The 17901-nt window shown below is 38.7% G+C and overlaps 1 protein-coding gene across 5 annotated transcripts in view; it reads right to left on the reverse strand.

The window, feature by feature from the left end:
* The window catches only part of ROS1 (ROS proto-oncogene 1, receptor tyrosine kinase), a 103946-nt gene that overhangs the window by 69097 nt on the left and 16948 nt on the right, over positions 1-17901 (reverse strand). For all 5 annotated transcript variants that reach the window (XR_011497653.1, XM_014866129.3, XM_070496209.1 and 2 more), the window contains 10 exons: positions 13336-13484; positions 12320-12458; positions 9644-9845; positions 8923-8999; positions 7348-7470; positions 7000-7184; positions 6152-6249; positions 3458-3954; positions 1858-2070; positions 1009-1119 (listed from right to left, as the gene is read on the reverse strand). Coding sequence is in view for 4 of the 5 variants with exons in the window: in XM_014866129.3 (XP_014721615.1) it covers positions 1009-1119; positions 1858-2070; positions 3458-3954; positions 6152-6249; positions 7000-7184; positions 7348-7470; positions 8923-8999; positions 9644-9845; positions 12320-12458; positions 13336-13484 (1794 nt within the window). In the remaining variant the exon portion in view is untranslated. The remainder of the gene's footprint in view (positions 1-1008; positions 1120-1857; positions 2071-3457; positions 3955-6151; positions 6250-6999; positions 7185-7347; positions 7471-8922; positions 9000-9643; positions 9846-12319; positions 12459-13335; positions 13485-17901) is intronic.

Genomic DNA, 17901 nt, shown 5'->3' on the forward strand with positions numbered 1-17901 from the left:
ATTTTCTCATGGATGCCATAGTCACGGCGAGTCAACAAATCACACACGCACCTCAATATAATTTTAAGGCATATACAAACATAATATTCGCTAGAACTTCAGGAACCTGTCAGGAATATTTCAGTAATGCTATCCCAAAATCTTAACCCCTGGAATTAGAGAGGGGAACCACTATTCATTGAGCATCTCTTCTTTGCCAAACGTTCCAGGCACTTTTACATATCTCACTTAACTCTTAAAACAAAGCTTCAAAGTAGGAATTATCCCCGTTTCTGACATCGTGAACAAGAGACTCAGTGAGATTATTCTACCCAAGGTCTGACAGATGAAAAGAGGGAGAACCCAGATGCAAGGTACCTCCACCGCATCATTCCTTCCATTAGTACCACACTACTTCCTAAGTCCAACTCCTATGTTGGTCAGAAGCGCTGCTGTATTTTCAACGGCCAAGTAAATAGATCAGATAATTAAATACTTACAGAAGATGCCATGTTCAGACAAGATCACCATTATACTATCCTACAAAGAAGACTTATCTCCATTCTAACGTCTTCTAGGCAAAATTACCCATTTGTTAGTTAATAATCCTTGTTGTCATGAAATTCTTTCTTACACTTTATTTAGAACTTCATGCAGCTGTTCTGTTCTCCAGTCTCATAGAAAACTCATAATAAATTACTTATGTATAGCTGTCTTAGTGGAACAGATAAGCTGTTACTATGAGAAGACACTGATAGATTGAGACACATGAGAAGTATATCAAAGCCTTCCTGAAATGGGCATAAATCAGTAAATAACCTCATATTTTGTGAAATAATAAATAGCTTTCCTACTTGAGAACAGACATTTTCTTAATTGTATCGCTGATGGTATAGTTCAATCAATATTTTTTCCTTTCGTTATTGACCAAATACCAAAACTCTCAATTTTTTTTCATTTATTGACCAGCTTAGGAAGTCTTATGAGTAGAAACCTGTTATCCAAGTGTACAAAGGACTTGCTGTTTACCTGACACATTTCCTATATCAGAGGACAAGAATTCTCCTGGGCCAAAGCTATTTAATGGTTTACTCCAAAGCCCGTCTTCTTTCACAGCCATGATAAATGGTGGTTCTGAAGCTGTTTTGGAAAGAAGAAATGGAAAAAAAATCACAGAAAGCACACTTTTTTAGGTACATACCTTATATCCTAAGATTTCCTTTGTAAGGTAAAAGAATATCAACATTTTGAAAAACACTGTGGAAGGATATGAGTAACTGTATCTGCTTAATAGAATCATCTATCATGTTAAATATACTTTCTGATTTTTTATGCAAATATTTGAAATCGAATGCGAAGAGAAATGTGTGGTGATGTTGCCTCTATAGCGATGTCATGGTCATGGCAGAATTTTTTTTTTTTTTTGCTTTTCCTATTGGTTGCCCTGATCACATTCAGACGACCCAGAAGCAACTGTGAAACAACAGCAGTATGAATTGTACAGTTATCTTTCTGTTTTCTTTCAGGCAAGGGGATGGAAGTCACGGCACCTCAACTTCTCTCACCACAACCTTCAGAGTTCATTATTATTATGTTTTAATAAACCATGAGAAAGAAGCAAGCCAGGAAGAAGAAGAAAATTAAATTGTTTCCTCAAAAATATCTTGGAAAGTTTAAAATAGCAGGTTAGATACCTAAATTAAATATCACACAGTGCTCTATTTGCTTTCCGAATCTCAGATAATAAACACACACTCAAGAGATCAACGAACTCTCATTCTAATTTCTCTACTACATTGGAGGTGAGGAATTTCAAAGGACACAGAAAGTAAGACATTTTAGTCAGAATCACTCCCTAAATCAAGAACGTTTTCTCACCTGGCACCAGGGTAGTACCCACCGAGGGCTCTGACCAAGGGCCTGGCCCCGTGGGAGAACTTGCTCTCACAGAAACCTTGTATTTCGTAGCACTCTGCAGCTCAGGTACATTAAGCATGGTCCCACTTACGTTAGAGAAAACATGAGTGATTTCAGGAAAGTCTTGGGTTGATACTTTCACCTCATATGTCCAGTTCTGCCAGGCAGATGGGCCTAATCAGAAGAGTTAAAGAACATCACTCACCGGGATGACGTCAGCAAGGGCACACAGGATCATCAGTAAATTTGTCTACAGCCTCACCTTGAATGGGAGGGTTATTGGGCAGTAATACCTGTTACCCCACTAATCAGGGTTAATCTGACAATATGACTAGGACAGTGTACATTCCTCCCAGGCCACTCATTTTGCCCCATCGAAGGAGACATCATTCCCAACAAATCAGAGGACACTGTTCCTCAGTCAAAGCTGTACGATCGGCTGCATGGAACAGTCAGGGATGCTCTATAACAACACCAGGTGTAACCACACTTCTAATAAACAAATGCTTAGTGATGAATCTAATATAATTCCCAGGGTTTGTATAGCACCTTCCTCCTAGAAGCCCAAACAATACCAAAAAAACCCTGCTTGTTCATTTTCAGCCATCTTTGAGATATAGAGCAAACAGGCATAAATTAACTTAGTCTTAAAGGATAAAATGGCCAATGTTTGCTAAACACTCTAGGGTACCAGGGATTGGCAAACTACAGCCCACAGTCCAGATCTGGCCCACCGCCTGTTTTGTAAAAGAAGTTGTACTGGGACACAGCCAGTTACTCATTTACGTATTATCCATGACTGTTTACACACTACAACAGCAGAGCTGAGTAGCTGTGACAGAGACCATGCGACCCACAAAGCTGAAAACGTTTACTATCTGCTCCTTCCTTTAGAGAAAAAGTTTGCCTATCTCTGTGCTGGATACTGTTCTCAGTGCTCTACTTATGCATCTTAACTTAATCTGTATGACAACCCCATAGAAAAATATAATTAATATTTCCATTGCCCAGTGGTGGGAATGGATGCACAGAGTGGTTAAGTAACTTGCCTAGGGCCACTCTGCTAATAAATGGCAAGACTAGCCTTTGAATCCAGGCAGGCTGGCCCCAGAACCCACCTGCTTGCCCACCACCACGATGCCTCTCCAGAGATGGACATACAAGTTCACAGAGTTTCAGGGAGTTGCTCAAATTCATGCAATATCTCCATGGACACAAAATCTCAACCCCAGCGCTCTATGTCCCTGGCTAATATATTCACTCAGACTAGAATAACAGTGCCTGGCTCCTAGTAGACACCCAAGAAATGTTCGAACTGTTCTGTTGGGATAGACATGGGAAATATAGAGATCCTCCCAAAGTAAAACCAATAAATGCAGAACAAAGATATAAATAGTTGGTTCTGGGGTTTTGTGGGGTTTTTTTGGAGCTAAGTAGCATTTCTGGGTGATCACTGAATAATCGTACATGGGCTCTCAAAATTAAGTTGCAATATCAAGTAGTTCAAGCTTTCCCCTCCTTCCAGCGAAGTCAGTAACCAGGCTGAGGAGAGGGCACTCACTGGCTCCTATGGCGAGGGCAGGAGATTTCCACTGAACCAGGGCCTGGTGGGAGCCAAAGAGCACTGAGAGCTGCTGCGGGCGGCCGGGCAGGGGGTGCGGCTGAGTGTAGGAGCCAAAGATGACCAAGTTACCGAACCCAAACTCTTCTATGTGACTCAGGTCACATCCCACGATGAACTCATTAAAAGACAGAAGGTCCTGTTGGAAAACGGCCTTGCCATCTGTGACAAGGAAGTCATTGTTTTCACAAGCAAAGCTCTTCACATCAGCAAAGGGGACATGAGGTAGGACAAGATGGGAAGCAGAGCCATCCAGAAATGTTGACATGAAGCCTTTGGCGGTGTCATTGAAGTAAATGATTCGCTTGGACTGTGGCTTTACTACAAAGTCCTTTAATGTGCAACTCTCCACAATATGCATGGCTTCTGAGTGGCGACCAGATGGCACAGGGAGATCTACTCTATAAATGCCATCTCTCAGGAGATAAAAGACATACCTGACAGGAAAAAAAGAAGCCTGTGTGACTCAGTGCAAGGGTGGATGAGTAACCTCCTCAGCCACTGCTTTATCCTGTTGGGCAATAAGAACCACATACCTCTAGAGTCAGTAAGTACGGGGTTTCCCAAGGTACAAAAGGGTAAAGATATTTCCTAAGGATATGCTCTACTCATTTAAATTAGACGTTGGAACATTGGTAAATTTCAGCCTCATTTATAATGCTTAGTCTCCTAATTATTATACATGGCTTTTTAAGGAATCACAAAGTTTAAGAACAGAAAGATTCTTTAAAGACTTTCTAATGAAGTCTACTCTTAAAAGAGAGCATATCACATAAAAATTACATGGCTGAACACGTTATTTATTATAAAACACTTTTCTCCAAAATACACAAATTCTTAACTCTAAGTGTGTCAATAAATTTTCCCTTGTATTGTGAATGATAAAACGGAAGAAAGCAAAAACATTTAAAACATTTACTGTTTTTAAACCTCATAGTCACTATTTTGCTATAACTACCTAGCAAAACTACTTTGCATTTGTAGTAGACTAAGCTTTTTTAAGTAGAATTTACAAGTGAGCGAGGCAACAAGGCTGCCATTTTACAAATCATGAAGAAATACCCGACAAGTGACCAAAACATCAGGGAAGGGCCACCCAGCAATCAGGAGAAAGGAGCCAATGGACGAATTTTGAAAAAGCACCTAATTTGGAGCCCAGTGTTTGCTTCAATTTCCTTATCTACAAAATCGGGATACTGAAAGTATCTACTTTATAGGGTTGAACAAGGATTAAATGAATTACTGGAATTAATGCACTTAGAAGCATATGTTAAGTGTTCGATAACTATTAATTATTATTATCATTTCTAGTCCCGTTTCAAAATCTAAGCACAAATCAATTTTATCCTCACAGAAAAAAGAGCCACCCAAGACCTCACTGAGATGCACTTTGAGTGACCGACTTAGTGGGTGGAGTTATCTTCAGAATGAGTCATTTTATGTCATTGCCAGCAACAAAGTTATATTTCACAGGATCTTAGACTTTTATAAATGGGGAAAACAAGATCCAGAGAGTCCAAAGGGCTTGCTCTACATCACAGGGTTTTTTAAAAAGTATTTTATAATTCAGTTGTTCATTCAAACCTAAGACATTAAAATAAAAACCTAGTATAGATGAATATGAATAGAAAAGCTTCATTTTAAATCAATAATGAGAAATCTTTTTTCAAGAAGATCAGTTAGTGAAAAATAAAAGGGTTATGGGCTGTATTTTTTTCATTCAAAACGAAAACAACTTTATTCCTACAGAAAAGAAAAAAGTTTAATCTCACAAACATTGGCCTTGTTTATTATTTACTAACCTGTTATTATCTGGTCATATATAGAAATAATAACTCCAAAATAACTTTCTAGTTTTCATCCTTTGCTTTTGTGTGCATTTGGAGATCACAAAATATATTCACAGAGAATACCTCATTTCATCCTCAAAATAACCCAACTGGGTATTATTGTCTTCCCAATACAGATGGACGAAACAAAGGTCACAGACATGAAGTTATTTGCTCCAGGTCCTAGTGCAATTTAGCAGCACAACTGAGCTAAAATGTGTCCGTTTCATTTGTGGCAAGGGAAAAAATACTTATTCGTAATGGAAAATTTTTACTTATTGTCAATCATCAATTCCTGTTTCCTAGGTGGTTGCTGGCAGCGTTCTCACTAAACCAGCCTCTTGAAAGTTGTGAGAATCAGACCAGAGATATGAACTGCTGCTGAATTGTTCAGGAAAAGAAAGCGTGCAATGAAAGGAGAAAACAGGCTAGAGGGGTTCTTACAGGGAGCATTGAGGGGGCAAGGAGACCCTGAGTCATTTGTCATAGTGACAAATCCAGGACTAGAACCCAGGTCTCCAGGTCCCAGACAAGGGGTCTTTCCCATCTACCCATATTTCACAGTGAAATACTAAACTACTTAACTAGAGAAGCTGTTTGAAACCAACTTTGAAAGAAAGTTGGATCGGGTTTGAAAGAATTTCCTCTTGGCTCCGTAGAATGAAAACTTTTCCTGGATTTAATTAAATTTGAAATAAGATACATAGACGGGCTCATCTGGTGCTATAATGCTTCATTAGCAAGCAAGCTTCCCAAAGAGTCTTGCCAATGGAAGAGAATTCATATTTACAAAGCTAACACTTACCCATTGTAGGAATCAGCCACAATTTTTTGAGGTGCAATAATTGAGGGAGGAGTAATTTCCTCAATGTTTGAGCAGTTCTCTAAATCACAGACACATACCTAGAGAATCAAAAATACATCAGTAGGATTAGTGTCTGTCTATATTAAATTTGGCCAACAAGTGTCTCTTGAGCATCTGTTCTGGGCTTCTAATTGTGCTACTCACTGAGCACTTTGCAAAAACATAAAAAAGCTCTTAGAAGTCAGTTCGATATCTTATATCCTAATGAGTTTATATCTTACTATCATCGGTGAAATACAAGTAACCATTTTCCTGGATATGGAGGCACTCGACTATTTTAAATATTTAAGCTGTATCCACGCTTATGGGTTTCCAGCCGTAGTGATTGCCATAAGCCTGTCCCTTTCAGAGAAGGAAATTTGAAACAGATTAAGACTGTCTTCTCAAAGATTTCAGTAATATTTTATTCTCGGAGACCTACCAATGACCCCTGGTCATTATGTAATTTCAAATGCCTGCAGCTGACTTTGATCATGACTGGCAGTCTTATCTTGTGATAATACAGGCACCACCGATATCTTACGGAAGGTGAATTAAGCTTAGTATAAACTCATGGGTCTGAAAAACCTCAAATAAAGATGATTTAATGGTAGGTCAGGACTAGTACTACGTATAGTCTAGAATCACCTATAGACCAGGTCTATGATTCCTTGTTAGTGTCTAAAATATAGTAAATATGCAGTAAGTATTTATGGAATGAAAGAAAGAATTGTGTTTACTTGTAAATAGGCCAAGATATGCATATGAGTATCAGTATCTAGTTATTCACTTTAAATTCTCAGACTAACCTGTTCACCCATGATGAAATACATTCTCTGATAAAGCCAATCTATGGAGATGGAAGAAATTAACCCTGAACCTCCGTAAAAAATTCTCAGGTCGGAGACATCAGACATGTTGGCGGCCTTCTTCACCCATATGCGAGTTCCTTCAGAGAAATAAACAACTTGCTCGTGGACATGAACTGATATTCCTAGAAGAGCCATGCAAATACATGTGTGTTATCATATAACAACCAGACAAAAAACTTACAGGAAAGAGAATTTACTTCTTTAATTTTTAACAAAGAGATTAAAATGGAAGTCAATCTGGATCTTTCTTTTTACTAAGGAAACATTCTTTTCTATTATACTGACCTGTAATGTTATGGTGCGTAGCACCTGAGTGAAGGCAATGTGCTTCATCTACCAAGTGTTTCAAAGATCTCTTTCGTAGAGAAGTTTTTCTGGATAAAAAGAGCCACTGTTCCTCTTCTTGAACTAAAACAGCAGCACAATTTACAGATAGACCCACCATATGCACATTGACACGAGAAAGATCCATACCACCCTTCAAAGCAAGGGGACTAGCACATGAAAGAGGCTGGCAAGCTTTTCTCTGAAGGCACTGGGGCATTTCGTCACACTATTCTATGATTGGGGTAGGAAGTAGAGTGTCAATCAAGTAAGATTTATGTATATGTGCCCCTAAATGCCCTCAAAATGATATCGCATGGGGTATCACAGTTCTCAACAGCCTTGCCCCAATAGGAGCTCAGCTCATTATCCTCAGCTATGAGAAATTGACTGCTTGGTGGAGGTGGTCCAGCCCAGGCCAGAGTGGGTTGTTACAAACACACATACAGACAGACATTGGTAGTCTCTGTTTCATCTTCAATTATCTCTTCCTTTGAGGCAGGAGAAAAGTCCCCTAGAGGAAATTTGAGGACTGCAGAATTCTGCCTAATGTTCTGTTCCATTGGGGATTGAGGCCGTGTGTGCTCATGAACACTTTTAGAGCAATTAATAAATGTTATGCAATAATCACAGTAACAAAAACCTTAAGCCTCATCTATATTTAACTCGCCCTTTGGATGCTTCTTGCATAACAAAAATACCTCTCCTTTCCTAGAGTCTAGTAACAGCCAAAAAAAACTAAAGGCTCGTGATAGATAACATTCCATACCCACTGGCTTGTGAGGGTAAGGGGCAGTGAAATCAGCAAATGGGGTTCTAGTGAAAATAGAAAGGAGAGTCTGAAAATTCGGAATCTTTGGATGCTATTCAAACTCTTTTACTAGTTTCCCCAAAATATTTTGGTGCTTCTTAGAAAGCATTTTCATTTATTACTTTGCCCACATAGGCATCACGCAGTAAGTACTCAGTCTCTCAAGGCAGTCATTAAAATGCCAAAGCCAAAAATACGGTACTTACAGAATAATAACAAAAGTTAATTTGGTAGATTGAATATTCAAAATGGTAAAATGTAAATTATTAAGTCCAGACATATTTAAATACCTTAAGGATACTGGAAGAAAAAGATATCTGATACGTATTAAAAGATGATGCATAATATAAAATGGGAGTTAGGGTAGAAAGGTTATATGGTCCCCTGAGTGTGTAAATGTGAGTCATAATCACTAGTGATTTCAACTGAAACCAAGCATTTGCTTGAGGCTGTATTTTTTAAGTCACTAAATTGTTTTGTTCTAATTTTTAAATTCCTAAATCCTAACGTGAAAACTTTCAATGTAACAACTTAACTTCTATTTGTCAAATACTAGGACTCACTTATAATTGAAATCTTACGAAGTATCCAAAGGACAATGTTCATTTGGGCAGAAGAGGTAGATTCTTGAGGAATACCAGATGACCCAGGACCTCTAAGATCCGAACCCACCCTTGCCACCCCCTCAGCTCCCGTGAAACAGAAGGAGCATCCTTGGGCCGTACCTGCTGGGGATGAAGTGGTAATATTAGCTTCTGCTTCCGGCCCCTCACCAACTTCATTTACTGCTGTAATAAAAAACCTATTCCAAAAACAATTTGGAGAGATGTGTTTCACATGGCATGGTGTGAACATGAGATAAAAATAGAAGGAGTAATAATGTTTCTATTTAAAGGACAATATGGCAATGCACGTATCTAGTTACTTGGTGCCGCTGCTCAGCACTAAAACGACCATCAATCACATCCTTGTTTGTATTCCCCATAGAAGAGTTCAGGGTCATGGAGGTCAAAAGCTGAACTCTGCTATCTGCATGACCCCCATTCCCACCCTAATTTAAAGAGGTCTTAGTAAATGCTAGAAAAGCTAACAATAATAAAATAATCCCCCTAACGGTTAAAAAAAAATACCATTAACAGAATTTCACCTCCTTACTTTTTTCATGTTTAAATGAAGAAATGGTATTCATGGTGTTTATGATGTCTTTGTTAGCCCATATTTATAAGGATCCTCTGAATGGAAAAGAAATACTTGAGAATGTTTTTACTTAGGATGGTGTAATCTAATAAACATAAAACTTGAGGAAAACCTCAATCACTTCAAATCCACAGCACAAAGTCAATGGGACTTCTCAAAATACATTTAAACTATTCTTTAGCCATATTTCTTAGTTATCATGCCTGCGGCCATGCAGGTTATGTTATCTTTGCCCCACTTAACTCTTACCTGTAGGTGGTATTTGGCAGAGTGGAGTAAAACTGGAAACTGGTTCTCTGTGTCCCTGAATCTAATTTTTTATTTTTGCTAATCAGTCTTAAATTATAACCCAAAATAGGTCCACCTGGGAACTGAGGTGGAGCCCAACTGACTTCCACAGTGTCGGGACTGGAGCTCTCAATATTTCTAATGAGAGGAGCAGTTTCAGGAACTGGAAGAGATAATGGAGACATAATGAGTGGAAAAGTGACAAGGGAAAATATAAATAGGATAGGAGAAAAGTCTCGTTCTTTGAAAACAGCATAATTGAAATATTTTTATTAATATTCAAAGTAAGTGATAGGGAGAAGGCAGTGAGATATCTACCAGCTGCAATTCTTAATCCCTAAATAACACCAGTTAGCTACTTCTGTAAGGGACTCTTTTGAATGTTATTTTCCTCACTTCTAATCTGTGAAATAAAATTCAACGTGGAAGAATACAAATAGGATAAACGTTCTAGAAAAAAGTCGTTAAAAATCTCCAGGGACCTAAATGAGTTGAAACGTGGGATGGAACCAGCTTAGAAAGGAGAAGAGAATTGGTAACAAGGCTGGAGTCAATGATTCACAGGAGCTGAAAGGAGGACGTCCTGGGGCATTTCACTCACTAGAGTGCTGTTGCCTGAGCAGTTCCAGCTAAAGATACAGGTTCAGATAAGCCTGAATCAGAACAATCTGCTTCACCTGTGTTGGCATCAATTCTGCAGACCCAGACTATACCTTCCTTCCCCCAGCTCCCAAGGTCCCCTGGAAGCCAGGTTAACTGTGCCTGTGTGTTAGCAGCTCTTCTCTTGCAAAGCATTACAGGAGCATGCATCAATTAATTAAGCGTTCACTCATAGACTTTAGGAGCTACCTAAGTGGCAAAGAACAGAAAGGAAAACAAATGATCGAACAGCCTGTCTACCACTCATGTCTCCACCTACTTTTCATACCTCCCATTCCCTGAAACTTCACTCTTTCACGTCCTATTTCCATAGAAAGACATACTTTGATGTCACTTTGCTCTTGAGTAGACTTCTCTCCCTGGGAACACTTTGGCAAATGCTCTGCATCACCCCTGATTCGTTAGACTTGGAAGAAATTACAGTTCAACTCTTACACTGGATGAGTTTTTTAAAGGCCTCTTAATTGATCTCTCAGCCTTTGTCTGATACAATTCCTCCCGACTCTCAGACTAGTCTTTGGCAAATACAAACATTATTGCATCACTCCTCTGCTCCATGCACTCAGTCACCTTGGTGAACAGGGAAGTAGGAGTCGTCTTCTACTGAATTCGAATCAGGATCTCAAAAACCCTAACTCGTTAGGGTCAATGCCCAGACAGGATCTGCTCCACTTCAAGCAAGTTAGATGCCACCTACATGGCGAGCTGTGGTTATTGTCCAAATCTCTCCCTCAAAAATCCTCCATGAAAGGCTGGTCAGGTTAGGCAAGGTATTTGCCTAATAACCATTCCACATGGTAAAGAAATTATCTTTGTAAGGGTCCCAATTAAAAGGCAATAATACCATCTAAAATCATGTGTATTTCCCATAGCTAAAAGAGAACAGCAACGAGGCAATGGAACACAAAACGTACTTTATATGTTTGAGGTGACTAGAAAAGTGAGAAAGAATTGAAGCATGAGATACCATCCATGGAATGGACACCCAGTACAGAGTCTAGAACACCTGCAGGGTATGTGGGCTTGTACATCCAAGAGAAATGCCCAGAAATGCAAAGCAAAAGCTACCTTCCTCATTACTTTGATTTGACTAGCCATGGGCCTTAGACTGTGATATCTCTCCAGCACTGGAAAATGTTCCAGCACTGTTGGAGTACAGGAGGCATTGCTTTGAACAAAGAAGGATCCATGTATTCTACTCTGATCTGGAACATTTCAAACATGGCCCTAGGCCAGTGTCTGACCCTAGGTTGTAAGGATGGCCAGGGAATAATCTGCAGAGGTGACCTCACATACCCTAAATCTGATAAGCAAGAAGAGAGCACTATTCAGAGAACGGGGAAACGCCCCAACCAACCTAGGTCCAAGGCCTACGTCAATCTGAGGGTCTCTGCACACAGCTGAATCTCCAGAACTGAGGAGTGGGGACAGCTAACATCTGGCTTGGAATAAGTCCTCCCAGGTCCCCTCAACTAACTCCAAGTTTGGGAGCACCAGAAACTCTTCCTGAGTGTCTGCCTCCCTAAAAGGCTCTAGGCCTGAATCCTTTTCCTGGTATGGATGTCACATCTCCAAAGGAAGAAATCAGAAAATGCTCCAATACACTCACTGTACTTTGTACTCATCTCTGATAAGATGTTAAAATATTATAATAACCTTCCAGCTGGTCTCTATACCCTTTTACTTCCCAATCTCTCTCATTCCCTCAATCCATTCTATGCATAGTTGCCAAAATTATCTTTTTAAGGAGCATATGAAGCAATTACTCCTCTGGTTTAAAACCTTCCATAACACTTAGCTGCTTCTTGAGGCTTATTCTGACCACCTTATTTAATACTGTGACCTGAATCTCCCCTCCTCCACTCCCCATTTCCAAGACCCTAAAGGCCAGACCTTCCTCAAAATGTTCCTTTTATCATAACACACAGCACTTTTCTTTAATGCATCAACTAACGAAGGAATGTGTGCACGCCGTACCTCCGGAAGGATGAGTCCTGTAAGTGGGGCTTGGGGGTGAATACAGTTGCAGCTGGGCTGTGAAGATCCAAACCACTCGAAAAACATATTCAGTGAAGGGATGGAGGGGCTCTACCACGTATGAGAGTTCAGACACAGCCTGGATCAACGAGAGATCAAGCGTCAGCATTTGTCGACTCACCACCATACAGTGTGACTCAAGAGCACGGAGTAGTTTGCAGGAGATGGATGGCCTTTCGGATATGGGGTGACCCAAGGCCTGCCAGACCAGATGGAGTGGAGGCTGGAGCTTAGAACCGAGCCATCCAGAACATCAGTCTGCACAACTCACACAGAAATGCTTTCCTGCTTCAAAATTGCAAAATTATGGATTCAATTATTTGGCATTTACCTCAGGCTTCACTTTAATTTTTCTATAAAATATACTTGGTATCCTGGGACTATTTTTCTCTGAACTTGCTCATGCCTTCCTAAAAGGGCAGCCCTGGATGCCCTCCCTGGCCTAGTTAGAATCCTTTTAAATGTGCTGGGCTGGGCTGGCCCTGTGACTCATCAAGCCATGGTGAGGCAGCATCCCACATAGCAGAGCCAGAAGGACCTGCAACTAGAATACACAACTATGTACTGGAGAGCCGGGAGAAGAAGAAAGAGAAAAAAAGAAGATTGGCAAAAGATGTTAGCTGAGGTGCCAATCTTTAAAAGAAATAAATACGTACATACATACATAAATAAATGGGATGAGCAGACAATGACCAATAATATGAGTAGTTGGTTATGTGATGCTGTGCTGAAGGAATAATACATATGTCCAATAATATATTTTCCATCAGAAATAAAAGGTTGAGCATTAACATGTTACAGAGTAGCTGAGATTAAAGTTCATCTAATCCAGCCACTCATTTTACGCTTGAATCTTCTCTAGAATGTCTTTATACCTATAATCATATGTAGTAACTTGGCACTTTTAAGAACTTGAAAAAAAGCCTGTGTTTAGGTACATGGGCAGCTTTTCATACCTCTGTGTAAGTCCAGCTTCCAGGAAGTTGTGCATATTTCCACTGAATGATGTATTTTACCCCAGAGATGTTGGCAGGTTTCCATCGTAATGTCACACCATGGCTTCCAATGGAAGAAGCAAAGGGTGCAGTGGGGAAGTCTGCATTTTCTGGGAAGAAAACAAGATTTCATTCACCATGCACCCCGTCTGTCCAGGCAGGAGAGAAGGCGCCTGTTTTACCTAGTGCTCTCAACATTCATCTTGCTACCACTCCATCTTGCCGCAATACCAACAATACTTGAACAACGACTGATGCACATATTCAATTGGTTTATGTTTTTAAATCAGTCAGTCAGTCTGGCAGTGTTTTCTCCCCAAAGAACTCACTGTTATCGCTAAGATAGTATTTTTTTTTTAATAGGCTAGCAAGATGGAGTGTTCTGAGACAGTCTAGTTTTCTCCTGCAATACCACCTCTGTACCGGCGAGGACACGGGTGCCAAGGGCACGTCTGGGGCACAACAGAACCTCCATTGCCCAAGGACAAGTATCCGGAGACATTTTTGAAATTTTACACTATAATTCTACTGTTATTGCCCATCTTGTCAATTATTTTTTTTTGTTTGAGTAATCGTACTCCAAAGAATTCTAAATTCAGCTGTTTTGTATTGCAAAATATTTCATGAGTTCTAAACACTAGCGACATTACAATTAGCGGCACATGCCCATTGATGCTACTTCCCAGGCTCTGTATGACGGGCTAGAATTCTGAATGGTATGTACTACTGGGATAAAATTATTTTACCTTACTTTTTTTATTTTCCAAAATTGTGACTAATTTAATGCTTCAGCTTCCTTTTTTTCCTCAATTTTTTATTGTGATAAGATATACATGCTATAAAATTTACTAGCTTAACCATTTTTAAGCATACAGCTCAGTGCTATTAAGTACATTTAGAATGTGCAACCATCACCACCATCTATCTCCAGAACTCTTTTCATCTTGCAAAACTGAAAGTCTACTAATTAAACAATAATTCCTCGTCTCTCCCCCACCCCGAAGCCCCTGGCAATCACCATTCCATTTTCCATCCCTATAATTTTGACTACACTAAATACCTCACATAAGTGGAATCAAATAGCTTTTGTCTTTTTGTGACTGGCTTATTTCAGTTAGCAAATGTCCTTAATGTTCATCAACGTTGTAGCACTTGTCAGAATTTCCTTCCTTTTTAAGGCTGAATAACTTTCCATTGTACGTATATATCTCATTTTGCTTGTCCGTTCATCCATAAATGTACACTTGGTTTGCTTCCGTGTTTTAGCTATTCTGAATTCAATATGGGTGCATAACATGAGTGTACAAATATCTCTTCAAGACCTTGCTTTCAGTTCTCTTTAGTATGTACCCAAAAGTGAAATTGCTGCACCGTATGGTAATCTATCTTTAATTTTTTGAGGAACCATCATACTGTTTTCCACAGTGGCTATACCATTTTACATTCCCACCATCAATCCACAGAGTTCCAATTTCTACACATCCTCGTCAACACTTTACTTTTCTATTTTTTTTTAGCGTTGCTATCTTAATTGGTGTGAGGTGGAATTTCATTGTAGTTTTGATTTGCATTTCCCTAATGATTAGTGATGTTGAACATCTTTGCATGTGCTTATTGGCCATTTGTATATCTTCTTTGGAGAAATGTGTATTCAAATCCTTAACCCATTTTTGATTTGGATTGTTTGGTTTTCTTCAGTGTTGAGTTTTCAGAGTTCTCTATATATTCTGGATATTAATCCCTTATCAGATGTGTGACTTGCAAATATTTTCTCCCTTTCTATTGATTGCCTTTTTCTTCTGTTGATAGTATCTTTAGATGCATAAAATTGTTTTAGTCTCATAAAGTTCAATGTGTCTATTTTTCCTTTGTTGCCTGTGCCTTTGGTGTCATATGCAAGAAATTACTGCCAAATTCAATGCTGTGAAGCTTCGGCCCTATGTTTTCTTCTAAGAGTTTTATAGTTTTAGATCTTACATACAGACCATGGATTCACTTTGAGTTAATTTTTGTATATGATGTATGTAAGGGTCTAGCTTCATTCTTTTGCATGTAGATATTCAATTTTCCCAGCAGCATTTGTTGAAAATACTGTTTTTCCCCCATTGAATGGTCTTAGCGCCCTGTTGAAAATCATTTGACCACATGTGTAGGGATTTATTTCTGGGCTCCCTATTCTAGTCCATTGGTCCATATATCTGTCTTTATGCCATACCACACTGTTTTGAGTACTGGAGCTTTGTACTAAGTTTGAAATCAGAAAGTGTGGGTCCTCTGGGTTTGTTTTTCTTTTCAGGATTTGGGGGTCCCTTAAGATTCCATATGAATTTTCAGATGGATCTTTCTATGTCTGCAAAAAACATCTTGGGAATTTTGATAGAGATTGCTTTAAATCTGTAGATCACTTTGGGTAGTACTGACATCTTAACAATATTAAGTCTTTCGATCCATGAATATGGGATATCTTCCCATTTATTTGTGTCTTCTTTAATTTGTTTCAGAAATGTTTTGTGAGTTTTCATTTTACAAGTCTTTCACCTCCTTGGATAAGTTAAATGCTAAGTATTTTATTCTTTTTAATGCTATTGTAAATGGAATTTTTTAAATCTCCTTTTCAGATTGTTCATCATTAGTGTATAAAAATGCAACTGATTTTTGAGTGTTGACTTCATTTCCCACCACTAGGTTGAATTTGTTTATTAGTTCTAACAAGGTTTTTTGTGATATCATTAGGGTTTTCTACATATAGGATCATATCATCTGCAAAGATAATTTCCTTACTCCTTTCAAATTTGGATGCCTTTTATAGATGCCATCAAATCTGATGCCTTTTTCTTGCTTAATTGCTCTGGCTAGGACCTCCAGTACTAAGCTGAATAGAAGTGGCAAAAGCAGGCATCCTTGCCTTGTTCCTGATCTTAGAGGATAAGCTTTCTGTTATAGAAAGAGAACCACTACTAAGATTGAGAAAACATGGTAAATTTTGTAAGGAGCTTAAAATAGTTAAACACAAATTCCCATAACTTTACTCTTTCGGTTAAAAGAAAAATTGACACAATTCAGATCATTATAGATACTGAATCTGGACTAATTAAAGGCCATACTACTAAAACACTCTGTGACCAAGAAAAAAACTAAGCCATTGTCATTTGAGGGTCTAGACCACAGAGAGGCTTAGCACAACCCTTCTCTACTAATTCTTCTATTTATGGTTCATTTTTGGCTAATTATAACTATACAAGCAAAACACAGTTCCACTGTTCCCCTCTTTTATTATGTGAGATGCTTTATGGCAGGCATTGGAAATATGCTGTTGGATACCTTGAAGAGGAGTCCAATGATGGAGTTGTCAGCAGAGTAAAGAAGAAGAAGCAGGAGGCATCAGAAAAGATGTAAGTTGAGAGCTGAGCAGAAGAGATCAGAGTTATGTAAGTACAAGTAAATGTAAATTTCATAGCTAAATGTAGATATATGTTTCAAAGCCATAGTGATGCACATGGAAAAACAGGGGTAAAATAGGTTTATTCTAAAATATCAAGACAAGAGTGAACCAAATGAGGAAGAGAAGCTAAACTGAGATACATACTACGTTCAGTGCCTAGCAGAGTGGGTAAGAAAAGGCTCTGGAATCAGATAGCTGGGTTAAAATTCAAGTTACATCCTTCATTAGCTATGTAGCCCCAAGCAAATATTTACACTTTGTACCTCATTTTTCTCATGTATAAAATGGGGATAATAACATTATTTATACCTGAGTGCACAAAAAAGCTAATACCTATAAGTTACCTAAAATTATTTAGTTACCTTAAATTACTTACCTATAAATTACTGACTCATAAATGGTCAATACATAAGAGCTATTTTTATTCAATATATTATTAGCTATTATCATTCCCCACCCTGTGGAAAAGGGACATGGAGAGTATCCAAAATAGAATAATATAGCAGACTCACAGATAAATGGACCAGGTATGAGGTGTGTTAGAGATAAACAGGGTCTCAGGTGTATGGACAAAAAGATTCATTATCCAAACTAAGGATACGGTCTGTAAGCACAAATGTCTTTATTTATGTAAGCACAAATGACTTGGTACATCTCACTTGTTAGTGGTGCATAGACATCCATCCAGAACCAATGGGAAATTTTAAATAAAGCACTGACTATACATGCATTGTAACAGAATTGTATAAAGTTGGTAGTATAATCTTAGAATATAAGAAAAGGATGTAAATCAAAGTTTCCCAAATTTTCTCAGCTCTGGCATCTTTAGTGTCTCAGTAATTTTTTCATGACTCCCTCACCAAAAGAATTACCTAACAGTTCCATTTATTATGTATTATAACAATAAGTAGCCATGCCCTAACAACTTAGTAGAAGTTTGGAAAAAAACACATAAATAAAAGATAAAATAATATATTTATTGGGACCAGCCCAACAGTGTAGTGGTTAAGTTCACACACTCCACTTTGGTGGCCCAGGGTTCGCGGGTTCAGATTCCGGGCACGGACATATGCACCACTTATCAG

The sequence above is a fragment of the Equus asinus genome, chromosome 24, assembly GCF_041296235.1.
Source record: "Equus asinus isolate D_3611 breed Donkey chromosome 24, EquAss-T2T_v2, whole genome shotgun sequence".
NCBI lineage: Eukaryota > Metazoa > Chordata > Mammalia > Perissodactyla > Equidae > Equus > Equus asinus.